The sequence below is a fragment of the Panulirus ornatus genome, chromosome 23 (assembly GCF_036320965.1).
Source record: "Panulirus ornatus isolate Po-2019 chromosome 23, ASM3632096v1, whole genome shotgun sequence".
In the NCBI taxonomy this organism is placed as follows: domain Eukaryota; kingdom Metazoa; phylum Arthropoda; class Malacostraca; order Decapoda; family Palinuridae; genus Panulirus; species Panulirus ornatus.
Genome location: NC_092246.1, coordinates 666746 through 693927, shown reverse-complemented (window position 1 = coordinate 693927; position 27182 = coordinate 666746). Strand labels below are relative to the sequence as shown.

At 41.4% G+C, this 27182-nt stretch overlaps 1 protein-coding gene across 14 annotated transcripts in view; it reads left to right on the top strand.

Annotated features, from left to right (window-relative positions):
• LOC139756701 (uncharacterized) overlaps window positions 1-27182 on the top strand; it is a 378118-nt gene that overhangs the window by 288793 nt on the left and 62143 nt on the right. For 10 of the 14 annotated variants that reach the window (XM_071676379.1, XM_071676371.1, XM_071676372.1 and 7 more), the window contains 3 exons: window positions 7644-7790; window positions 8182-8453; window positions 18852-19059. In XM_071676379.1, the coding sequence (XP_071532480.1) occupies window positions 7644-7790; window positions 8182-8453; window positions 18852-19059 (627 nt within the window). The remainder of the gene's footprint in view (window positions 1-7643; window positions 7791-8181; window positions 8454-18851; window positions 19060-27182) is intronic. The other 4 variants (XM_071676382.1, XM_071676380.1, XM_071676374.1 and 1 more) reach the window with 1 other exon arrangement.

Below are 27182 nucleotides of genomic sequence, written 5' to 3'. Positions count from 1 at the left end.
GCGAGGTAGCACAAGGAAACAGACGAAAGAAATGGCCCAACCCACCCCCATACGCATGTATGTACATACATGTCCACACACGCAAATATACATACCTATACATCTCAATGTACACATATATATACACACACAGACATATACATATATACACATATACATAATTCATACTGTCTGCCTTTATTTATTCCCATCGCCACCTCGGCACACAAGGAATAACATCCCCCTCCCTCCTCATGTGTGCGAGGTAGCGCTATATATATATATATATATATATATATATATATATATATATTTTTTTTTTTTTTTTTTTTTTTTATACTTTGTCGCTGTCTCCCGCGTTTGCCAGGTAGCGCAAGGAAACAGACGAAAGAAATGGCCCAACCCCCCCCATACACATGCACATACACACGTCCACACACGCAAATATACATACCTACACAGCTTTCCATGGTTTACCCCGGACGCTTCACATGCCTTGATTCAATCCACTGACAGCACGTCAACCCCTGTATACCACATCGCTCCACTTCACTCTATTCCTTGCCCTCCTTTCACCCTCCTGCATGTTCAGGCCCCGATCACACAAAATCCTTTTCACTCCATCTTTCCACCTCCAATTTGGTCTCCCTCTTCTCCTCGTTCCCTCCACCTCCGACACATATATCCTCTTGGTCAATCTTTCCTCACTCATTCTCTCCATGTGCCCAAACCATTTCAAAACACCCTCTTCTGCTCTCTCAACCACGCTCTTTTTATTTCCACACATCTCTCTTACCCTTACGTTACTTACTCGATCAAACCACCTCACACCACACATTGTCCTCAAACATCTCATTTCCAGCACATCCATCCTCCTGCGCACAACTCTATCCATAGCCCACGCCTCGCAACCATACAACATTGTTGGAACTACTATTCCTTCAAACATACCCATTTTTGCTTTCCGGGATAATGTTCTCGACTTCCACACATTTTTCAAGGCTCCCAAAATTTTCGCCCCCTCCCCCACCCTATGATCCACTTCCGCTTCCATGGTTCCATCCGCTGACAGATCCACTCCCAGATATCTAAAACACTTCACTTCCTCCAGTTTTTCACCATTCAAACTCACCTCCCAATTGACTTGACCCTCAACCCTACTGTACCTAATAACCTTGCTCTTATTCACATTTACTCTTAACTTTCTTCTTCCACACACTTTACCAAACTCCGTCACCAGCTTCTGCAGTTTCTCACATGAATCAGCCACCAGCGCTGTATCATCAGCGAACAACAACTGACTCACTTCCAAGCTCTCTCATCCCAACAGACTTCATACTTGCCCCTCTTTCCAAAACTCTTGCATTTACCTCCCTAACAACCCCATCCATAAACAAATTAAACAACCATGGAGACATCACACACCCCTGCCGCAAACCTACATTCACTGAGAACCAATCACTTTCCTCTCTTCCTACACGTACACATGCCTTACATCCTCGATAAAAACTTTTCACTGCTTCTAACAACTTGCCTCCCACACCATATATTCTTAATACCTTCCACAGAGCATCTCTATCAACTCTATCATATGCCTTCTCCAGATCCATAAATGCTACATACAAATCCATTTGCTTTTCTAAGTATTTCTCACATACATTCTTCAAAGCAAACACCTGATCCACACATCCTCTACCACTTCTGAAACCACACTGCTCTTCCCCAATCTGATGCTCTGTACATGCCTTCACCCTCTCAATCAATACCCTCCCATATAATTTACCAGGAATACTCAACAAACTTATACCTCTGTAATTTGAGCACTCACTCTTATCCCCTTTGCCTTTGTACAGTGGCACTATGCACGCATTCCGCCAATCCTCAGGCACCTCACCATATATATATATATATATATATATATATATATATATATATATATATATATATATATATCTTTCTTTCTTTTCATACTATTCGCCATTTCCCGCATTAGCGAGGTAGCGTTGAGAACAGAGGACTGGGCCATTGAGGGAATATCCTCACCTGGGCCCCTTCTCTGTTCCCTCTTTTGGGGGGGGGGGGGGGGGGGGGGAGGATTTCCAGCCCCCCGCTCCCTCCCCTTTTAGTCGCCTTCTACGACACGCATATATATATATATATATATATATATATATATATATATATATATATATATATATATATATATATATATATATATATTTTTTCTTTTTTTTTCTTTTTTTTTTGTCGCTGTCTCCCGCGTTTGCGAGGTAGCGCAAGGAAACAGACGAAAGAAATGGCCCAACCCACCCCCAATACACATGTATATACATACGTCCACACACGCAAATATACATACCTACACAGCTTTCCATGGTTTACCCCAGACGCTTCACATGCCCTGATTCAATCCACTGACAGCACGTCAACCCCGGTATACCACATCGCTCCAATTCACTCTATTCCTTGCCCTCCTTTCACCCTCCTGCATGTTCAGGCCCCGATCACACAAAATCTTTTTCACTCCATCTTTCCACCTCCAATTTGGTCTCCCTCTTCTCCTCGTTCCCTCCACCTCCGACACATATATCCTCTTGGTCAATCTTTCCTCACTCATTCTCTCCATGTGCCCAAACCATTTCAAAACACTCTCTTCTGCTCCCTCAACCACGCTCTTTTTACTTCCACACATCTCTTTTACCCTTACATTACTTACTCGATCAAACCACCTCACACCACATATTGTCCTCAAACATCTCATTTCCAGCACATCCACCCTCCTGCGCACAACTCTATCCATGGCCCACGCCTCGCATCCATACAACATTGTTGGAACCACTATTCCTTCAAACATAGCCATTTTTGCTTTCCGAGATAATGTTCTCGACTTCCACACAATCTTCAAGGCTCCCAGGATTTTCGCCCCCTCCCCCATCCTATGACTCATTTCCGCTTCCATGGTTCCATCCGCTGCCAGATCCACTCCCAGATATCTAAAACACTTCACTTCCTCCAGTTTTTCTCCATTCAAACTTACCTCCCAATTGACTTGACCCTCAACCCTACTGTACCTAATAACCTTGCTCTTATTCACATTTACTCTTAACTTTCTTCTTTCACACACTTTACCAAACTCAGTCACCAGCTTCTGCAGTTTCTCACATGAATCAGCCACCAGCGCTGTATCATCAGCGAACAACAACTGACTCACTTCCCAAGCTCTCTCATCCACAACAGATTGCATACTTGCCCCTCTTTCCAAAACTCTTACATTCACCTCCCTAACAACCCCATCCATAAACAAATTAAACAACCATGGAGACATCACACACCCCTGCCGCAAACCTACATTCACTGAGAACCAATCACTTTCCTCTCTTCCTACATGTACACATGCCTTACATCCTCGATAAAAACTTTTCACTGCTTCTAACAACTTGCCTCCCACACCATATATTCTTAATACCGTCCACAGAGCATCTCTATCAACTCTATCATATGCCTACATAAATGATACATACAAATCCCTTTGCTTTTCTAAGTATTTCTCACATACATTCTTCAAAGCAAACACCTGATCCACACATCCTCTACCGCTCATGGGAAATTATATGGGAGGTTATTGATTGAGAGAGTGAAGGCATGTACAGAGCATCAGATTGAGGAAGATTAGTGTAGGTTCCGAAATGGTAGAGGATGTGTGAATCAGATGTTTGCCTTGAAGAATGTGTTTTGAGAAATACTTATGAAAACAGTTGTATTTGCATGTAGCATTTATGGATCTGTAGAAGGCATATAATAGGGTTGATAGAGATGCTTTGTGGAAGGTCTTAAGGGTATATAGTGTGGGAGGTAAGTTACTAGAAGCAGTGAAAAGTTTTCCCAAGGATTTAAGGCATGAGGGTGGATGTGCTGGAAATGAGATGTTTGAGGACAATGTGTGGTGTGAGGTGTTTGATCGAGTAAGTAATGTAAGGGTAAGAGAGATGTGTGGAAATAAAGAGAGCGTGGTTGAGAGAGCAGAAGAGGGTGTTTTGAAATGGTTTGGGCACATGGAGAGAATGAGTGAGGAAAGATTGACCAAGAGGATATATGTGTCGGAGGTGAGGGAACGAGGAGAAGTGGGAGACCAAATTGGAGGTGGAAAGATGGAGTGAAAAAGATTTTGAGTGATCGGGGCCTGAACATGCAGGAGGGTGAAAGGCGGGCAAGGAATAGAGTGAATTGGATCGATGTGGTATACCGGGGTTGACGTGCTGTCAGTGGATTGAATCAGGGCATGTGAAGCGTCTGGGGTAAACCATGGAAAGTTGTGTGGGGCCTGGATGTGGAAAGGGAGCTGTGGTTTCGGGCATTATTGCATGACAGCTGGAGACTGAGTGTGAACGAATATGGCCTTTGTTGTCTTTTCCTAGCACTACCTCGCACACATAAGGGGGGAGGGGGATGGTATTACATGTGTGGCGAGGTGGCGATGGGAATGAATAAAGGCAGACAGTGTGATATGTGTGTATGGGTATATATGTATGTGTCTGTGTGTGTATATATATGTGTACATTGAGATGTATAGGTATGTATATTTGCTTGTGTGGACGTGTATGTATATACATGTGTATGGGGGTGGGTTGGGCCATTTCTTTCGTCTGTTTCCTTGCGCTACCTCGCAAATGCCGGAGACAGCGACAAAGCAAAATAAAATAAAATATTAAGGCATGTGTATGAATAGGAAGAGACGAGAATGATTGGTTCTTAGTGAATGTTGGTCTGCAGCAGGGGGTGTTTGATGTCCCCATCGTTTAATTTGTTTATGGATGGGGATGTTTGGGAGGTAAATGCAAGAGTTTTGGAGAGAGGGGTGAGTATGCAGTTTGTTGGGGGTGAGAGGGCCTGGGAAGTGAGTCAGTTGTTGTTCACTGATGATACAGCTCTGATAGCTGATTCAAGCGAGAAACTGCTGAATTTTTGACGAGTTTGGAAAGTGTGTGAAAGGAGAAAGTTGAGAGTAAATGTGAATTAGAGCAAGGTTATTAGGTTCATTAGGGTTGAGGGACAAGTTAATCGGGGGTACGTTTGAATGGAGGAAGTGATGTGTTTTAGATATCTGCGAGTGGACTTAGCAGTGGATGGAACTAGAACTATGGAAACGGAAGTGAGTCACAGGGTAGGGGAGGGGGCGAAGATTCTGGGAGTCATGAAGAATGTGTGGAAGGAGAGAATGTTATCTAGGAGAGCAGAAATGAGTATGTTTGAGGGAATAGTAGTTCCAACAATGTTATATGGTTGCGAAGCATGGGCTATAGATAGGGTTTTACAGAGAAGGGTGGATGTGTTGGAAATGAGATGTTTGAGGACATTATGTGGTGTGAGGTGGTTTGACCGAGTAAGTAATGAAAGAGTAAGAGAGATTTGTGGAAATAAAAAGAGTGTGGTTGAAAGAGCAGAAGAGGGTGTGTTGAAATGGTTTGGATAGATGAAGAGAATGAGTGAGGAAAGATTGACAAAGAGGATATATGTGTCAGAGGTGGAGGGAACAAAGAGAAGGGGATACCAAATTAGAGTTGGAAAGATAGTTTGAAGAAATTTTGAGCAATTGGGGCCTGAACATACAAGAAGGTGAAAGGCATGCAAGGAATAGAGTGGTATACCGGGGTTGACGTTCTTAAATGGATTGAACCAGGGCATGTGAAGCATCTGGGGTAAACCATGGAAAGGCCTGTGGGGCCTGTTAGGGAGTTGTGGTTTCAGTGCATTACACATGACAAGTAGAGACTGAGTGTGAAAAAATGCGGCCTTTTTTGTCTGTTTTCTTGGCGCTACCTCGCTGAAGCAGGGGGTAGCGATGCTGTTTCCTGTCTGACAGGGCAGTGCCAGGAATGCAATGATAAGAGAAATGAAAGCAAAACTGTGGGAAAAGGGGTGCAGAGATGGAGTGTGGCAGCTGGGATATGGATAGTGGCAAATCTGTTTGTCAATGATACTTTGTTGAGAGTGAAGAGGAATTGCAGAACGATGTGTTTCAGAATGTTTGCAACCATAGGCGATAGAAGGTAAATGCCAGTAAGTAATGCTGTTTGAAAGGAGACTGAGTGAAAATATAGATTTTGTTAAACCATATTGAGTGAAAGAAGAAAATGTACTAAATTGTGCTTTAGATATGGGGGAGAAAGACTGGAAGTGAGAAAATTTAATTAATTTGGAGCTGTTTTGGCTAAGTTTGGTGATATGGAAGGAAAGATAAGGGAGAGAGCATTACAGTGTAGAAGAGTCTTTGGGTTCCTTGATAGAATAATGAAAAGTAGAGATGGCAGGGAAGAGGGGATTAAGGGACAGCATATTCCTACCAACCCTGACCTATGCAGCCTTAACATGCGCTTGGAATGAGGCACAGAAGTCAAGAATCCAGGCTGTGGAAATTAGCAATTTGAGAAGAGCAAATGGTGTGACCATATGAAGGAAGAAAGAAATGAAGGGGTGTATGAGCAATGTGGTATGGCAGGGAATGCAAAGGGAATGAATTGTTGAGTGGTAGACTGGGTGAAATGTAATACTTTGTGGTGGTTTGGGCATGTGGAAATGATGCAAGACAGGGAGTTTACAAGGAAGTGTATGATAGTACAATTAAAGGGGTTAGTGTGAGAGGAAAACCACATGTGACATGGGCAAATATGTTGGAGGAATACTGGAGGGAAAAAAATGGTAGGAGAATGCAGGAATGGTGTATGTAAGGGAGGCAGGACAGGGTTGAGTGGAGACTCTTTTGCCATGGCCACCCCTTGATGGGAGTTCCTGTAAGGAACAGGGATGAGAGATATAGATAGATAGCTATGAGTAAACTGAAAAGCATTAACATGAACTGCCGTGGCCGTCTCCCAATGTTGAATAACTAAAACTTTTCTGGTGTGTATTGGAATGTGCCATTAGGAATCATCTAAAACTAAATTGATTTCTTAGAATTTGAACATAAATACTGAATGACTCATATGGAAGTGGTCATCTTGAACTTACTGATCGTAGTGTAGGTGTTCAGAAAAAGAATACAAAAATATCCTTTTCCTGTTTGGGATTATTTTCCAGATTAGACAAAAAGTATAAAACAAGTGGCTCTGCTGCAGAGTTTATAACTCTTTTGCAGTACAAGTAAGTAATTACAAGTTAAGAAACTCTTAAACTATTGAGAGATGTCCTGAAACGGTTTCCAATGATATGTAAAAATTAGAGATTTTTGGGCCATAATCTTCAGCTAAGGTATAACAGTATTTTGATGTATTAAAAAATTGTATTGATTTCATTGCAATGGCTGGAGCTTTGTTATTTGGATATAATAGCCTATTTGTATACTTGATTTGACAGATTTGTTAATTACATTTGATAACTCAGTTTTAGTACAAATTGTTCCATATTCATGTATGGTTGAGAGATTTTGTTTTTTAAACTGATTTTCAGCTGGAGGATATTTTTCCTGTTACTTATTAGTTGAGATTTGCATTTACTTTTTCAAGAATTTCCATCATATATCTTAATATTTTGTAAAAGATTTTATTTGTTTGATGAACAGATTTTCCATTTGTTTTCTCAAAATTGTTTTCATATTTTACTACTACTACATTTATTATTACATTTACTACTACATTTATTACTACTACTAACGCAGTTGATTTTATCAGCAGATGGTTGTGAGGAGGATTACATGACAATGGAACTGATAGGAACCATGGATGGCAGTACAAGTCAACCTCAACGGGAACTTCCACAGCCTCCATTTTCTCTTCCTATTATCAATGCTCGTTCCTTGGTTTCATCACAAGGCAAAGGTGTCCAATTTGGTCCTCTGCATTTTTCTGTAAATTTGTCCTTCATTGATTAATATGCCTTATTACTTAAGTTCAAGTTAAAATTACAGTTGGTCATTACCAATTGAAATATGTCAGATTTCATGTGATTTATCTGATTTTCAGTCACATTGAGATTAGAATTGGAGAAGCAAAGCAAATTGACAATTTTAAACTGAAAAGTAATTGATCAGTGGTGTGTATGGTTTAAATACATATTCTCATTTGATGAGATTAAAGGAGCAACTCCAGATTTGAAGCATACAAAATTTGAAGACCTTGATTCACATTGAAGGCTTAATATGGAGAAAGTTAAAAGTTATTTCCTTTAGAAACTCATGGTTAAGTTTCTGCTTTGTTGTTATGGTTACAGGTCTTATATCACCAGTCAGTGGCAGTAGCGCAGAAGGTCCAGGCTTATCTTCTCCTCAGGATAACTACCTTGAGATGGCCAGTCCCTCAGAGCGCACACATGCATGTTTTATGGGGTCGCAGCCGGAACGAGGAGGCTATTTACTTATGGACCGAGTCCCATCCCAAACTCAGGCAAGCTCAGGCCCTGAAAACTGTGGCTATATGTCAATGGGGCCTCTGAATTCTCCTGGATCAGCCATCCCTGCCTGGCCATCACACTCCTCTAGTCAGGTATAGATTTCACATGAAATATTTTTTTTCCATGAAGATATGAATTTGTTTTTGTTATGTAAGAATTTTTGTTGCCATAAAGATATAAATTCTGTTTTGGTACCCTTTATTTTTTAAGAACCTAATGTTTTTGAGAGAGAATATGTGAGCAGCCTTATTGTATTGTGAAAATTGTTCTGAATATACAGTTGTTAGCTTTTCAGACTTGTAACTGGTTTAATTTGTATGACTCTAATCATAACCCTATTTCACTTGTTGTTGTTTAATTGTTTAATGCAAAATTAAGTCATTGCCTGTAATCGTACCATATTGTTGGCTGTGAAAGATTTCCATTGCTTTCTACTAAAAGCCTGGAGATGCTATTATTATGTGCAGAGATTTTCGCTGTCTCTCACCTGACTAGTGCCAAGAATTGGTCCAGTTAAGTCATAAACATATACAAAGAAATATTGTATCTAGGTATTACTACTTGATTGAAATTGAGAGCAAGTACTATCCCTTGATAATCCTTGCACCATAACGGTGGCTTTATTGCATTAACAGAGTTTTTATTTATTAACTATTTTAGAGGTTGGCATGACAGACTTTTCATAAGACAAGGTGTTGTAAGAATGGGTTCAATTAGATGACAGCTATAATATTCATTTAACAGAGAAGACCTTTTAAGGTTCATGGGAAATTGTTTTTGTGAGATGTTATTGTGAATCACTTGACATAATCCTTTCATGAGGTGACAGGTTTCATTTTATTTTAGTTCTTAAGTTATAGTCACTAAAGATACCTAACCACTTTTAAGACAGTAAACTTGAAAGGCTTTCCTTAGATAAGATAATGGTCAGGTGTGGAAGCACTTGAACAGAAAGAGAAGGCCTCTCAGAGTTCAAGGCAGATATTTTCCACAAGATATTACAGTTGGCCATATGACCTATCCTTGCATTAGATGGTAGGTTCCATATGATTTTAGTAGACTTTTATTTCTTTGTAAATGCCCTAGGACTTTTTTCAAAGAAAGAGACCTGGTGTTACCCAGTCCTTCAGGTCAGAGGCTACACTATTTCCAATAGCAGGGAAATGATGGACTGCTTTGAAGTAAGTTTTTTGATGTTACGGTACTCCCAATTAAACAGCTTTGCTTTGGTGGCTCTTCAGTTTTAGTGTAACCCCATGCAGGTGAAGTTTGGTAGCACTTTATAAGTAGACTAGATGTCATGATCACTGAGGAAACCCAGACACTGTGTAGAGTGTATGATATTGAAAGACTTCGCTCAGATGAAAGGATCAGATTTTAATATCTTTAACTAAAAAGTGTCATGTATGAATTATATTGGTAGTGAGGAAAGTTCTTCCTCAATAGACTGGATGATCATTTAGCCTTCATGCTAATTTGAATTATTACTTCATAAGGAATTATACAGCTGTCCTTCAGTTAGTTCTCAGGTATTGGTTGATTTCTGAAGTGCCATTTATTTCTTTATGACTTATGTTATACAGGATTTCCCTGAGTATTCTCCTTGATTGCTTTGTAAAAGATATTTGTTCTGATTGGGGTATGAGAGAAAGCACATGCATTCATAGCCTCTGAGTTGTTGATTAGTCATTGTTTGTTTTTTTGGCATGAAAATTCAGTCTGCATGATTTTAAAGTTGTGCTGTGCAAGTGCAAATGTTTGTCAGTCTTACATATATTTCAAAAGTATCATCTTCCTTAGTGAAGAATTGCATCGACTCTGATAGTGGCCCTTTATCTAAAGGGAGGAAGTTGGTAATGACAACAATAAAGAAATAAAGGTCAGTAAGGGTAAGTTTGGGTCCTCTGTTGGCTGCTTCTTGGAGTGAATGAGTCAACTGTTCATCTCATTAAGAGGGCTGAGGGCAAGATCTGTGCTGTGCATGAGTTCATATGTATCCAGTGATAAGTGGAGTCTCATGTCTTCAAAGTTTGACAAGAAGGAATAAAGATAGCCTCTGTGGGTGAAATGATAGCAAAACAAGAATTCACACATGCCCAGTAGAATGATTTTGAGCAGGTGCACCATATACAAGAGAAGAGGGTTGCTCAAGAAAATAAGAATTTTTATACATGTGCAAGGTAGCTTGAACATTTCAAGATGGGATTTTTTTCTCTTCATATGTAATGTACAAGGAGAGAGTTTTACACCGTGTTTATGTATGCTTTCTGCATTAACCATATCCTTGGTCATTCAGTTCCATTCATCCAACGTTCTTATACTATAAAAGCACTTCATTACATCTTTTTTATCAAGTTTCTTGTTTAATTTCATGTCGTGTTTTCTGGTGGTTCAATCCCTTTATTTCTACAAGAACTGTTCACTGACCACATCATTGATATGTTTTAAAAATTTGAAGGTTGTAATCAGGTCACTCCACACACCTTTCTTCCAAGGAGGGCAAATTTAAAACTTTTATCCTTTTTCAGTAACTTACCTTTTTTAATTTTTGTACCATCTTTGATTCTCTCCTCTGGACCTTCTCTGTTGACTCTTTGTGGTGCTTAAGGTACATTTGACCAAACTTAAGAGGTGTCTTTTATGTTTACCCTTATGTATGATATGAACAGCTTGCTAAATATTTCCTAATCCAAATACATGAAAGCTATTCCAAAGCTCTTCCAAAATTTGTCAGAAGACAGTTTGTCTATTTTCGTATCCCAATGTAGGCTGACTCCCAACACACAAGTCCGTCTCATACTTGCGATCTTGAAGCTTATTTCCTACCAGAAAGTAATCATAAGGAGGCCTTCTTTCTCTTTATCCCATCCTCATTACCTAACATTTACTTGGGTTGAATTTCACCAGCCATGTCTCAGACCAACTTTGGAGTTATCTTTTGAGCTGATGCAATCCTCTTGGCTTTCCACTTCTCTCATGGCTTTTGCATCATCTCCAGTTATATTTAGACAGGAGACAATATCTTCATGCAAGTCATTTATAGTCTCTATGATTGTTTAATTTGCTTTTGGATGGGGTGGTTAGGGTGGTAAATGCAAGAGTTTTGGAGAGTGGGGTGAGTATGTAGTCTGTTTGGGATGAGAGGGCTTATGTAGTCAGTTGCTGTTCACTGATGATACAGTACTGGTGGCTGATTCAAGTGAGAAACTGCAGAAGTTGGTGACTGAGTATGGAAAAGTGTATGAAGGAGAAAGTTTAGAGTAAATGTGAAGAAGAGCAAGGTTATTAGGTTCAGCAGAGTTGAGGGACAAATTAATTGGGATGTAAGTTTGAATGGAGAAAAATTAGAGGAAGTGAAGTGTTTCAGATATCTGGGAGTGGACTTAGCAGCAAATGGAACCATGGAAGCAGAAGTGAGGCGCAGGGTGGGTAGGGGTCGAAGGTTCTGAGAGCAATAAAGAATGTGTGGAAGGAGAGAATGTTATCTCAGAGAGCAAAAGTGGGTATGTTTGAAGGAAGGGTAGATCCAACAATGTTACATAGTTGCAAGACATGGGCTATAGATAATGTTGTATGGAGGAGGGAGGATGTGTTGGAAATGAAATGTTTTGAGGACAGTATGTGGTGTGAGGTGGTTTGTTCAAGTAAGTAATGAAAGGATAAGAGAGATGTGTAGAAATAAAAAAAAGTGCGATTGAGAGAACTGAAGAGGATGTGTTAAAGTGGTTTGGATGTATGGAGAGAATGAGTGAGGAAAGATTGACAAAGAGGATGTATGTGTCAGAGGTGGAGGGAACAAGAAGAAGCAGGAGACCAAATGGAGATGGAAGGATGGAGTGAAAAAGATTTTGAGCAATCAGGGCCTGAACATACAGGAGGGTGAGAGGCTTGCAAGGAATAGAGTGAACTGGAACGATGTGGTATACTGGGATCAATATGCTGTCAGTGGACTGAACCAGGGCATGTGAAATGTCTGGGGTAAACCATGGAATGGTCTGTGGGGTCGGGATGTGGATAGTGAGCTGTGGTTTTGGTGCATTACACACAACAGCTAGAGACTGTGCATGAACAAATGTGGCCTTTTTTATCTGTTTTCCTAGCACTACCTCACTTAAGCAGGGATTAGTGATGTGTATGGGCATTTTTGTGTATATATATTGATTTATTATTTATTTATTTTGCTTTGTTGCTGTCTCCTGCGTTAGTGAGGTAGCACAAGGAAACAGACGAAAGAATGGCCCAACCCACCAACATACACATGTATATATATATATACACGTCCCCACATGCAAATATATATACCAATACATCTCAACGTACACATATATATACACACACAGACATATACTTATATACACATGTACATAATTCATACTGTCTACCATTATTCATTCCCATCGCCACCCTGCCACACATGAAATAACAACACCCTCCCCCCTCATGTGCGCAAGGTAGCGCTAGGAAAAGACAACAAAGTCCACTTTCGTTCACACTCAGTCTCTAGCTGTCATGTAATAATTCACTGAAACCCCAGCTCCCTTTCCACATCCAGGCCCCACACACTTTGCATGGTTTACCCTAGACGCTTCACATGCCCTGACTCAATCCATTGACAGCACGTCGACCTCGGTATAGCACATCGTTCCAATTCACTCTATTCCTTGCATGCCTTTCACCCTCCTGCATGTTCAGGCCCCGATCACTCAAAATCTTTTTCACTCCATCTTTCCACCTCCAATTTGGTCTCCCACTTCTCTTAATTCCCTCCACCTCTGACACATATATCCTCTTGGTCAATCTTTCCTCACTCATTCTCTCCATGTGACCAAAGCATTTCAAAACACCCTCTTCTGCTCTCTCAAACACACTCTTTTGATTACCTCACATCTCTCTTACCCTTACATTACTTACTCGATCAAACCACCTCACACCACATATTGTCCTCAAACATCTCATTTCCAGCACATCCACCCTCCTGCACACAAATCTATCCATAGCCCACGCCTCGCAACCGTACAACATTGTTGGAACCACTATTCCTTCAAACATAGCCATTTTTGCTTTCCGAGATAATGTTCTCGACTTCCAAACATTCTTCAAGGCTCCCAGAATTTTCACCCCCTACCCCACCCTATGATTCACTTCCGCTTCCATGGTTCCATCCGCTGCCAGATCCACTCCCAGATATCTAAAACACTTCACTTCCTCCAGTTTTTCTCCATTCAAACTTACCTCCTAATTGACTTGACCCTCAACCCTACTGTACCTGATAACCTTGCTCTTATTCACATTTACTCTTACTTTTCTTCTTTCACACACATTACCAAACTCAGTCACCAGCTTCTGCAGATTCTCACATGAATCAGCCACTAGCGCTGTATCATCAGCGAACAACAACTGACTCACTTCCCAAGCTCTCTCATCCACAACAGACTGCATACTTGCCACTCTTTCCAAAACTCTTGCATTCACCTCCCTAACAACCCCATCCATAAACAAATTAAACAACCATGGAGACATCACACACCCCTGCCGCAAACCTACATTCCCTGGGGATTGGGGATAGGGGAGAAAGAATACTTCCCACACATTCCTAATGTGTCGTAGAAGGCAACTAAAAGGGACAGGAGCAGGGGGCTAGAAACCCTCCCCTCCTTTTATTTTAACCTTCTTAAAGGTGAAACAGAAGAAGGAGTCATGTGGGGAATGCTCATCCTCCTCGAAGGCTCAGATTGGGGTCTCTAAATGCGTGTTGATGTAACTAAGATGAGAAAAACGGAGAGATAGGTAGTATGTTTGAGGAAAGGAACTTGGATGTTCTGGCTTTGAGTGAAACGAAGCTAAAGGGTAAAGGGGAAGAGTGGTTTGGGAATGTCCTGGGAGTAAAGTCAGGGGTTGGTGAGAGGACAAGAGCAAGGGAAGGAGTAGCACTACTCCTGAAACAGGAGTGGTGGGAGTATATGATAGAGTGTAAGAAAGTAAACTCTAGATTGATATGGGTAAAACTGAAAGTTGATGGAGAGAGATGGGTGATTATTGGTGCATATGCACCTGGGCGTGAGAAGAAAGATCATGAGAGGCAAGTGTTTTGGGAGCAGCTGAGTGAGTGTGTTAGTAGTTTTGATGCACAAAACCGAGTTATTGTGATGGGTGATTTGATGGCAAGGTGAGTAATGTGGCAGTTGAGGGAATGATTGGTGTACATGGGGTGTTCAGTGTTGTAAATGGAAATGGTGAATAGCTTGTAGATTTGTACGCCAAAAAAGGACTGATGATCGGGAATACATAAGTATACGTATGTAAGTAGGAGAGATGGCCAGAGAGCATTATTGGATTATGTGTTAATTAATAGGCGCATGAAAGAGAGGCTTTTGGATGTTAACGTGCTGAGAAGTGCAACTGGAGGGATGTCAGATCATTATCTTGTGGGGGCGAAGATGAAGATTTGTAGAGGTTTTCAGAAAAGAAGAAAGAATGTTGTGGTAAAGAGAGTGGTGAGAGTAAGTGAGCTTGAGAAGGAGACTAGTGTGAGAGACCAGGAGAGACTGAGTAAAGAATGGGAAAAGGTGAGAACAAAGGACATAAGGGGAGTGGGGGAGGAATGGGTTGTATTTAGGGAAGCAGTGATGGCTTGCGCAAAAGATGCTTGTGGCATGAGAAGCATGGAAGGTGGGCAGATTAGAAAGGGTAGTGAGTGTTGGGATGAAGTAAGATTATTAGTGAAAGGTAAGAGAGAGGCATTTAGATGATTTTTGCAGGGAAATAATGCAAATGAGTGGGAGATGTATAAAAGAAAGAGGCAGGAGGTCAAGAGAAAGGTGCAAGAAGTGTAAAAGAGGGCAAATGAGAGTTGGGTTGAGAGAGTATCATTGAATTTTAGGGAGAATAAAAAGATGTTTTGGAAGGAGGTAAATAAAGTGCATAAGACAAGGGAACTAATGGGAACATCATTGAAGGGGGCTAATAGGGAGGTGATAACAAGTAGTGGTGATGTAAGAAGGAGGTGGAGTGAATATTTTGAATGTTTGTTGAATGTGTTTGATGATAGAGTGACAGATATAGGGTGTTTTGGTCGAGGTGGTGTGCAAAGTGAGAGGGTTAGAGAGAATGTTTTGGTAAACAGAGAAGATTTAGTAAAAGCTTTGCAGAAGATGAAAGCCGGCAAGGCAGCGGGTTTGGATGGTATTGCAGTGGAACTTATTGAAAAAGGGGGTGACTGTGTTGTTGACTGGTTGGTAAGATTATTTAACGTATGTATGACTCCTGGTGAGGTGCCTGAGGATTGGCAAAATGCTTGCATAGTGCCATTTTACAAAGGCAAAGGGGATAAGAGTGAGTGCTCAAATTACAGAGGTATAAGTTTGTTGAGTATTCCTGGTAAATTATATGGGAGGGTATTGATTGAGAGGGTGAAGGCATGTACAGAGCATCAGATTGGGGAAGAGCAGTGTGGTTATAGAAGTGGTAGAGGATGTGTGGAACAGGTGTTTGCTTTGAAGAATGTATGTGAGAAATACTTAGAAAAGCAAATGGATTTGTATGTAGCATTTATGGATCTGGAGAAGGCATATGATAGAGTTGATAGAGATGCTCTGTGGAAGGTATTAAGAATATATGGTGTGGGAGGCAAGTTGTTAGAAGCAGTGAAAAGTTTTTATCGAGGATGTAAGGCATGTGTACGTGTAGGAAGAGAGGAAAGTGATTGGTTCTCAGTAAATGTAGGTTTGTGGCAGGGGTGTGTGATGTCTCCATGGTTGTTTAATTTGTTTATGGATGGGGTTGTTAGGGAGGTGAATGCAAGAGTTTTGGAAAGAGGGGCAAGTATGCAGTCTGTTGTGGATGAGAGAGCTTGGGAAGTGTGTCAGTTGTTGTTCACTGATGATACAGCGCTGGTGGCTGATTCATGGGAGAAACTGCAGAAGCTGGTGACTGAGTTTGGTAAAGTGTGTGAAAGAAGAAAGTTGAGAGTAAATGTGAATAAGAGCAAGGTTATTAGGTACAATAGGGTTGAGGGTCAAGTCAGTTGGGAGGTAATTTTGAATGGAGAAAAACTGGAGGAAGTGAAGTGTTTTAGGTATCTGGGAGTGGATCTGGCAGCGTATGGAACCATGGAAGTGAAGTGAATCGTAAGGTGGGGGAGGGGGTGAAAATTCTGGGAGCGTTGAAGAATGTGTGGAAGTCGAGAACATATTTGGAAAGCAAAAATGGGTATGTTTGAAGGAATAGTGGTTCCAACAATGTTGTATGGTTGCGAGGCGTGGGCTATGGATAGAGTTGTTCGCAGGAGGGTGGATGTGCTGGAAATGAGATGTTTGAGGACAATATGTGGTGTGAGGTGGTTTGATTGAGGAAGTAATAATAGGGTAAGAGAGATGTGTGGTAACAAAAAGTGTGGGTGAGAGAGCAGAAGAGGGTGTTTTGAAATGGTTTGGTCACATGGAGAGAATGAGTGAGGAAAGATTGACCAAGAGGATATATGTGTGAGAGGTGGAGGGAACGAGGAGAAGTGGGAGACCAAATTGGAGGTGGAAAGATGGAGTGAAAAAGATTTTGAGTGATTGGGGCCTGAACATGCAGGAGGGTGAAAGGCGTGCAAGGAATAGAGTGAATTGGAACGATGTGGCATACCGGGGTTGACATGTTGTCAATGGATTGAACCAGGGCATGTGAAGCATCTGGCGTAAACCATGAAAAGTTCTGTGGGGCCTAGATGTGGAAAGGGAGCTGTGGTTTCGGTGCATTATTACATGACAGCTGGAGACTGAGTGTGAACAAATGTGGCCTTTGTTGTCTTTCCTAGTGCTACCTCGCACACATGAGGGGAGAGGAGGTTGTTATTCCATGTGTGGCGAGGTGGCGATGGGAATGAATAAAGTCAGACAGTATGAATTATGTACATGTGTATATATGTATATGTCTGTGTGTGTATATATATGTATACATTGAGATGTATAGGTATGTATATGTTGCATGTGTGGACGTGTATGTATATACATGTGTATATGGGTGGGTTGGGCCATTCTTTCATCTGTTTTCTTGCTCTACCTCGCTAACGCGGGAGACAGCGACAAAGCAAAATATATTAAAGAAAAATATATATATATGTGTGTGTGTGTAGGGAGCTGGGGGCTGGAAATCCTCCCCTCTCATTTTTTTTTCTTTTTTTGATTTTCCAAAAGAAGGAACAGAGAAGTGGGCCAGGTGAGGATATTCCCTCAAAGGCCCAGTCCTCTGTTCTTAACGCTACCTCGCTAATGCGGGAAATGGCGAATAGTATGAAAGAAAGAAAGATATATATATGTGTGTGTGTGTGTGTGTGTGCGTGTATGAATGAATGAGCTATTCTTTGTGTGTTTTCTGGCACTACCTCGCTGACACGGGTAGTCTCCTGCGTTAGCAAGATAGCTCAAGGAAACAGACAAAAGAATAGCCCAACCCACCCTCATACACATACATATATACATACCTATACATTTCAATGTATACATACATATACATACACAGACATATATCTATATACACATATACACATTCATACTTGCTGCTTGCATCCATTCTTGTCGCCACCCCACCACACTTGAAATAGCACACACACACACACACACACACACACACACACACACACACACCCACCCACCCACCCCACCCCACCACACCACACCACACCCCATGGGCGCGTGAGGTATCGCGAAGAAAAGACAAAAAAGGCCACATTCATTCAGACTCAGTCTCTAGCTGTCATGTGTAATGAGTGATTATGATTTTATCATAAATTATCCCTGGGGATTGGGGAGAAAGAATACTTCCCACGTATTCTCTGTGTGTTGTAGAAGGCGACTAAAAGGAGAGGGAGCAGGAGCTGGAAATCCTCCCTTCCCATTTTAATTTTTCCAAAAAATGGAACAGAGAAGGGGCCCAAGTGAGGTTATACCATCTAAGGCTTAGTTCTCTGTTCTTAATGCTACTTCGTCAATGTGAGAAATGGCAAATATGTATGAAAGAAAGAAAGAGATATAAATTGATTTTAGATGTAATACAGGTTACTTTGCAATCGGCTTCACCAATGGAAGTTTAAGTTAAATTAGATATTTTGAATGGATAAATATTTTCAGAAGATTGAAATTATTTCACCTAAGTGTCTCATGATTATCAGGTCCTGGGTTGCAAGATATGAAGTTTACCATAGGAAATTTTGGTTTGCATTATTTACTGTTTTATGGTAGTCCCCTTGGCTGAATACCTTAAGTTATTCACTTGAAGGTGGTATGACCTACTACATTATTTCAGCAAGTTGGATCTTGATTTTTGCCCATGTCTTAGTACAGAGATAAGTCTATTGCATGCCAAATTGATGCTTTCACATGTATTAATTTTGTTAATTTTTTTTTTTATCTCTGATAAAATGATTCCTTACTGATTCATTTCCAAGTACAGAGATAAATCTTTTGCATGCAGGATTTTCACCTATACTAATTTGCTCAAATTTTCAGGTATCTTCACCACCGCACTCTGCTAACCATTCTCGCATCCCAAGTCTGGTGGATGATACCACTGATAGTTGTCTATCCATGTTACCCGGAAGTCAAATAGGAGACATTGCTGCTGGTGAAACCCCATACCGAGATTGTTCAGGGGGCTACCTAGATATGACTCCTACACCTGCTGTTCCTACGCCTATCCCATATAGCCCTTCAGATGGTATGACTTAGTGTTGATGCTTTACATTATGATAAGTAGCCCTGTAATGTAATGATGAGAATTGGGGGGCAGAGAATTCTCATCCATGCATTCCTTTCATGCCATAGGTGACTGAGAGGGGCAGAAGGGGGGCTGGCAACCCTCCCCTTCATGTATTTCAGTTTTTAAAAGAAGCCAAGTGAGGAGAGCTCATCTTCCTCAAAGGCTTAGGTTGGGGGTGTCTGAATATTTGTGGATGTAAGAAAGATTATAAGGAAGAAGAGATAGGTAGTATGTTTGAGGAAAGGAACCTTGATGTTCTGACTGAGTCAAACAAAGCTCAGCAGGAAAGGGGAAGAACGGTTTGGGAATGTCATAGGGGTAAAGTCAGGGATCGGTATGAGGGCAAAAGCGAAGGAAGGGGTAGCACTGCTGCTGAAGCCAGAGTTATGGGAATGTGTGTTAAAGTGTAAGGAAGTGAGTTCCAAACTTATGTGGGTAAAAATGAAAGATGATTGTGAGAGATAGGTGATTACAAGTGCTCATGTTCCTACCTATGAGAAAATAGTTGATGAGGGGCAAGCATTTCAGGAGCACCCGAGTGAGTGTGTTATCTGTTTTAACATGAGAGGAGGTATTAGTATTGGGTGATTTGAATGCAAAGGTGACTAAGAAGGCAGCTGGGAGTATGATTGGGGGATGGGGTATTCAGTAAGGTGATCAGATATGGTGAACAGCTTGAGGAATTTTGTGCTGAAAAAGAACGGATGATTTAGAATACTTGTTTTAAAAAAGACATATACAAGTATACATATAGGATTAGAAGGTACTTGATAGGCATTATTGGATTACCTACTAACTGATAGGTGTGCAAAAGAGAGACTTTTGGGTGTAAATGTGCTTTGAGGGACAGCTGGTGGGATGTCTGATTATTACCTGGTGCAGGTAAAGGTAGATGTTTTCAGAAAAGAGGAAACTTAGTGGATGAGAAGGGAGTTTTGAAAATAAGTGAACTTGGAAAAAAAGACGTGTGAAAAAATACTGGGGGAGATAGATTGCTGAATGGTAAAAGGTGAAAGTAAACAAAGCTAGGGGGTTGTGTAAGGACTGAGAGATCTTTAGGGAAGCAGAGCTGGCATGTGTGAGAGATGCATGTTGCATGTACAGTGTGGGAGACGAGAAGGTGAGAAAGGGAAGTGACTGGTGGTATGACAAGTGAAAGTTGCTGCTGAAAGAGGAAAGAGAGTTTTAAAGGCTGTACTTACAGGGAAGGAATGAAAATGATAGGGAGATGTCAAAGAGAAAGTGGCAGGAAGTCAAGAGGAAGGTATATCGGTTGAAAAAGATGGCAAATGATAGTTGGGTGTAGCAAGTGTGAATAAGACCAAGGTTATTAGTTTCATTAGGGTTGAGGGACAAGTAGATTGGGAGGTAAGTTTGATTGTAGAAAAAGTGGAGGAAGTGAAGTGTTTTAGATATCTGGGAGTGGATTTGGCAGCAGATGGAAGCGGAAGTGAGTCACAGGGTGTGGGAGGGGGTGAAGGTTCTGGGAGCGTTGAAGAATGTGTGGAAAGTGAGAACGTTATCTCGGAGAGCAAAAATGGGTATGTTTGAAGAAATAGTGGTTCCAGCAATGTTATATGGTTGCGAGGCTTAGGCTATAGATAAGGTTGTGCAGAGGAGGGTGTTTGTGTTGGAAATTAAATGTTTGAGGGCAATATGTGATGTTAAGTGGTTTGATGAAGTAAGTTATGAAAGGGTGAGAGAGATGTAGGGAAGTAAAAAGAGTGGTTAAGAGAGCAGAAAAACAGAAGGGGAGGATTTCCAGCCCCCTGCTTCCTCCCCTTTTAGTCGCCTTCTCTGACATGCAGGGAATACGTACATGCATATGTATGTATACGTTGAAATATATATGTATGTATGTGGGTGTTTATGTATATATATATGTATGTTGATGGATGAGCCTTTCTTCATCTGTCTTCCTTGCACTACCTCACTGACATGGGAAATAGCAATTAAGTATAATAGATATTTACTTATATTTTTTTATTTTGCTTTGTCACTGTCTCCCGCGTTAGCGAGGTAGCGCAAGGAAACAGACGAAAGAATGGCCCAACCCACCCACATACACATGTATATACATACACTTCCACACACACAGATAGACATACCTATACATCTCAACGTATACATGAATATACACACACAGACATGTACATATATACACATGTACATAATTCATACTGTCTGCCTTTATTCATTCCCATCGCCATCTCACCACACATGAAATAACAACCCCCTCCCCCCTCATGTGTGCGAGGTAGTGCTAGGAAAAGACAACAAAGGCCCCATTTGTTCACACTCAGTCTCTAGCTGTCATGTAATGATTCACGGGAACCACAGCTCCCTTTCCACATCCAGGCCCCACAGAACTTTCCATGGTTTACCCCAGATGCTTCACATGGCCCTAACATGGCGCTGGTTCAATCCATTGACAGCACGTCGACCCCGGTATACCACATTGTTCCAATTCACTCTATTCCTTGCACACCTTTCACCCTCCTGCATGTTCAGGCCCCGATCACTCAAAATCTTTTTCACTCCATCTTTCCACCTCCAATTTGGTCTCCCACTTCTCGTTCCCTCCACCTCTGACACATATATCCTCTTGGTCAATTTTTCCTCACTCATTCTCTCCATGTGACCAAAGCATTTCAAAACACCCTCTTCTGCTCTCTCAACCACACTCTTTTTATTACCACACATCTCTCTTACCCTATTATTACTTACTCGATCAAACCACCTCACACCACATATTGTCCTTAAACATCTCATTTCCAGCACATCCACCCTCCTGCGCACAACTCTATCCATAGCCCACGCCTTGCAACCGTACAACATTGTTGGAACCACTATTCCTTCAAACATACCCATTTTTGCTTTCCGAGATAATGTTCTCGACTTCCACACATTCTTCAAGGCTCCCAGAATTTTCGCCCCCTCCCCCACCCTATGATTCACTTCCGCTTCCATGGTTCCATCCGCTGCCGAATCCACTCCCAAATATCTAAAACACTTCACTTCCTCCAGTTTTTCTCCATTCAAACTTACCTCCCAATTGACTTGACCCTCAACCCTACTGTACCTAATAACCTTGCTCTTATTCACATTTACTCTCAACTTTCTTCTTTCACACACTTTACCAAACTCAGTCACCAGCTTCTGCAGTTTCTCACATGAATCAGCCACCAGCGCTGTATCATCAGCAAAAAACAACTGACTCACTTCCCAAGCTCTCTCATCCACAACAGACTGCATACTTGCCCCTCTTTCCAAAACTCTTGCATTCACCTCCCTAACAACCCCATCCAATAACAAATCAAAGAACCAAGGAGACATCACACACCCCTTTCGCAAACCTACATTCACTGAGAACCAATCACTTTCCTCTCTTCCTACACATACAGACCTTACATCCTCGATAAAAACTTTTCACTGCTTCTAACTACTTGCCTCCCATGCCATATATTCTTAATACCTTCCACAGAGCATCTATATCACCTCTGTCATATGCCTTCTCCAGATCCGTAAATGCTACATACAAATCCATTTGCTTTTCTAAGTATTTCTCACATACATTCTTCAAAGGAAACATTTGATCCACACATCCTCTACCACTTCTGAAACCATACTGCTCTTCCCCAATCTGATGCTCTGTACATGCCTTCACCCTCTCAATCAATATCCTCCCATATGATTTCCCAGGAATACTCAACAAACTTACACCTGTGTAATTTGAGCACTCACCTTTATCCCCTTTGCCTTTGTACAATGGCACTATGCAAGCATTCCGCCAATCCTCAGGCACCTCACCATGAATCATACATACATTATATAACCTTACCAACCAGTCAACAAAACAGTCACCCCCTTTTTTAATGAATTCCACTGCAATACCATCCAAACCCGCTGCCTTGCTGGCTTTCATCTTCCGCAAAGCTTTTACTGCCTCTTCTCTGTTTACCAAATCATTTTCCCTAACCCTCTCACTTTGCACACCACCTCAACCAAAACACCCTATATCTGCCACTCTATCATCAAACACATTCAACAAAACTTCAAATCATCAAACACATTCAACAAACCTTCAAAATACTTTTTCCATCTCCTTCTCACATCACCACTACTTGTTACCACCTCCCCATTCTCCCCCTCACTGAAGTTCCCATTTGTTCCCCTGTCTTTCACACTTTATTTACCTCCTTCCAAAACATCTTTTTATTCTCCCTAAAATTTAATGATACTCTCTCACCCCAACTCTCACTTGCCCTCTTTTTCATCTCTTGCACCTTTCTCTTGACCTCCTGCCTCTTTCTTTTATACATCTCTCACTCATTTGCATTATTTCCTTGCAAAAATCGTCCAAATGCCTCTCTCTTCTCTTTCACTAATCATCTTACTTCTTCATCCCACCACTCACTACCCTTTCTAATCTACCCACCTCCCACGCTTCTCATGCCACAAGCATCTTTTGCGCAAGCCATCACTGCTTCCCTAAATACATCCTATTCCTCCCCCACTCTCCTTACCTCCTTTGTTTTCACCTTTTTCCATTCTGTACTCAGTCTCTCCTGGTACTTCCTCACACAAGTCTCCTTCCCAAGCTTACTTACTCTGAACACTCTCTTCACCCCAACATTCTCTCTTCTTTTCTGAAAACCTCTACAAATCTTCACCATATACTTTGGCACTGTCTCCTGTGTTAGCAAGGTAGCGTTAGGAAACAGACGAAGGAATGGCCCAACCCACTCACGTACATGTGTATATACATACTTGCCACACACTAACATATACATACCTATACATTTCAACATATACATAGATATATATTTTTTTTATATATTATACTTTGTCGCTGTCTTCCACGTTAGCGAGGTAGCTCAAGGAAACAGACGAAAGAATAGCCCCATTGTACAAATGTATATACATACACACCCATGCACGCACATATACATACCTATACAAGTATGAAGTCTGTTGGGGATGAGAGAGCTTGGGAAGTGAGTCAGTTGTTGTTCGCTGATGATACAGCGCTGGTGGCTGATTCATGTGAGAAACTGCAGAAGCTGGTGACTGAGTTTGTTAAAGTGTATGAAAGAAGAAAGTTAAGAGTAGATGTGAATAAGAGCAAGGTTATTAGGTACAGTAGGGTTGAGGGTCAAGTCAATTGGGAGGTAAGTTTGAATGGAGAAAAACTGGAGGAAGTAAAGTGTTTTAGATATCTGGGAGTGGCTCTGGCAGCGGATGGAACCATGGAAGTGGAAGTGGATCATAGGGTGGGGAAGGGGGCGAAAATCCTGGGAGTCTTGAAGAATGTGTGGAAGTCGAGAACATTATCTCGGAAAGCAAAAATGGGTATGTTTGAAGGAATAGTGGTTCCAACAATGTTGTATGGTTGCGAGGCTTAGGCTATAGATAAGGTTGTGCAGAGGAGGGTGTTTGTGTTGGAAATTAAATGTTTGAGGGCAATATGTGATGTTAAGTGGTTTGATGAAGTAAGTTATGAAAGGGTGAGAGAGATGTAGGGAAGTAAAAAGAGTGGTTAAGAGAGCAGAAAAACAGAAGGGGAGGATTTCCAGCCCCCTGCTTCCTCCCCTTTTAGTCGCCTTCTCTGACATGCAGGGAATACGTACATGCATATGTATGTATACGTTGAAATATATATGTATGTATGTGGGTGTTTATGTATATATATATGTATGTTGATGGATGAGCCTTTCTTCATCTGTCTTCCTTGCACTACCTCACTGACATGGGAAATAGCAATTATGTATAATAGATATTTACTTATATTTTTTTTATTTTGCTTTGTCACTGTCTCCCGCTTAGCGAGGTAGCGCAAGGAAACAGACGAAAGAATGGCCCAACCCACTCACGTACATGTGTATATACATAATTGCCACACACTAACATATACATACCTATACATCTCAACGTATACATGAATATACACACACAGACATGTACATATATACACATGTACATAATTCATACTGTCTGCCTTTATTCATTCCCATCGCCATCTCACCACACATGAAATAACAACCCCCTCCCCCCTCATGTGTGCGAGGTAGTGCTAGGAAAAGACAACAAAGGCCCATTTGTTCACACTCAGTCTCTAGCTGTCATGTAATGATTCACGGGAACCACAGCTCCCTTTCCACATCCAGGCCCCACAGAACTTTCCATGGTTTACCCCAGATGCTTCACATGGCCCTAACATGGCGCTGGTTCAATCCATTGACAGCACGTCGACCCCGGTATACCACATTGTTCCAATTCACTCTATTCCTTGCAACACCTTTCACCCTCCTGCATGTTCAGGCCCCGATCACTCAAAATCTTTTTCACTCCATCTTTCCACCTCCAATTTGGTCTCCCACTTCTCGTTCCTCCACCTCTGACACATATATCCTCTTGGTCAATTTTTCCTCACTCATTCTCTCCATGTGACCAAAGCATTTCAAAACACCCTCTTCTGCTCTCTCAACCACACTCTTTTTATTACCACACATCTCTCTTACCCTATTATTACTTACTCGATCAAACCACCTCACACCACATATTGTCCTTAAACATCTCATTTCCAGCACATCCACCCTCCTGCGCACAACTCTATCCATAGCCACGCCTTGCAAGTACAACATTGTTGGAACCACTATTCCTTCAAACATACCATTTTTGCTTTCCGAGATAATGTTCTCGACTTCCACACATTCTTCAAGGCTCCCAGAATTTTCGCCCCCTCCCCCACCCTATGATTCACTTCCGCTTCCATGGTTCCATCCGCTGCCGAATCCACTCCCAAATATCTAAAACACTTCACTTCCTCCAGTTTTTCTCCATTCAAACTTACCTCCCAATTGACTGACCCTCAACCCTACTGTACCTAATAACCTTGCTCTTATTCACATTTACTCTCAACTTTCTTCTTTCACACACTTTACCAAACTCAGTCACCAGCTTCTGCAGTTTCTCAATGAATCAGCCACCAGCGCTGTATCATCAGCAAAAAACAACTGACTCACTTCCCAAGCTCTCTCATCCACAACAGACTGCATACTTGCCCTCTTTCCAAAACTCTTGCATTCACCTCCCTAACAACCCCATCCAATAACAAATCAAAGAACCAAGGAGACATCACACACCCCTTTCGCAAACCTACATTCACTGAGAACCAATCACTTTCCTCTCTTCCTACACATACAGACCTTACATCCTCGATAAAAACTTTTCACTGCTTCTAACTACTTGCCTCCCATGCCATATATTCTTAATACCTTCCACAGAGCATCTATATCACCTCTGTCATATGCCTTCTCCAGATCCGTAAATGCTACATACAAATCCATTTGCTTTTCTAAGTATTTCTCACATACATTCTTCAAAGGAAACATTTGATCCACACATCCTCTACCACTTCTGAAACCATATGCTCTTCCCCAATCTGCTGCTCTGTCATCTAACAGAGGAAGTGAAAGCTTTGTGGAAATGAAATCCGGCAGGCCGGTGAGTTTGGATGGTATTGCTGTGAGTTTTATTAAAAAATGGGATGACTGTGTTGTTGATTGGTTGGTAAGGATATTCAGTGTATGGTGAAGTGCCTGAAGATTGGCGAAATGCATGCTTAGTGCTATTGTACAAAGGTAAAGGGTATAGAGTGTTCAAACTTCAGAAGCATATGTTTGTTGAGTATTCCTGGGAATTTATATGGGAGGGTATTGATTGAGAGGGTGAAGGCATGCATATAGCATCAGATTGGGGAAGAGCAGTGTAGTTTCAGATGTGGTAGAGGATGTGTGCATCAGGTGTTTGCTTTGAAGAATGCATAGATTTATATGTAGCATTCATGGATCTGGAGAGGGCATATGTCAGGATTGATAGAGATGCTTTGTGGAAGGTTTTAAGAGTATATGGTGTAGGAGGTAAGTTGCTAGATGCATTAAAAAGTTTTTACTATTGATGTAGGGCATGTGTACGAGTAGGAAGAGAGGAAAGTGATTGGTTCTCAGTGAATGTCGGTTTGCGGCAGGGGTGTGTAGTGTCCCGTTTGTTTGATTTGTTTATGGATGGGATGGTTAGGG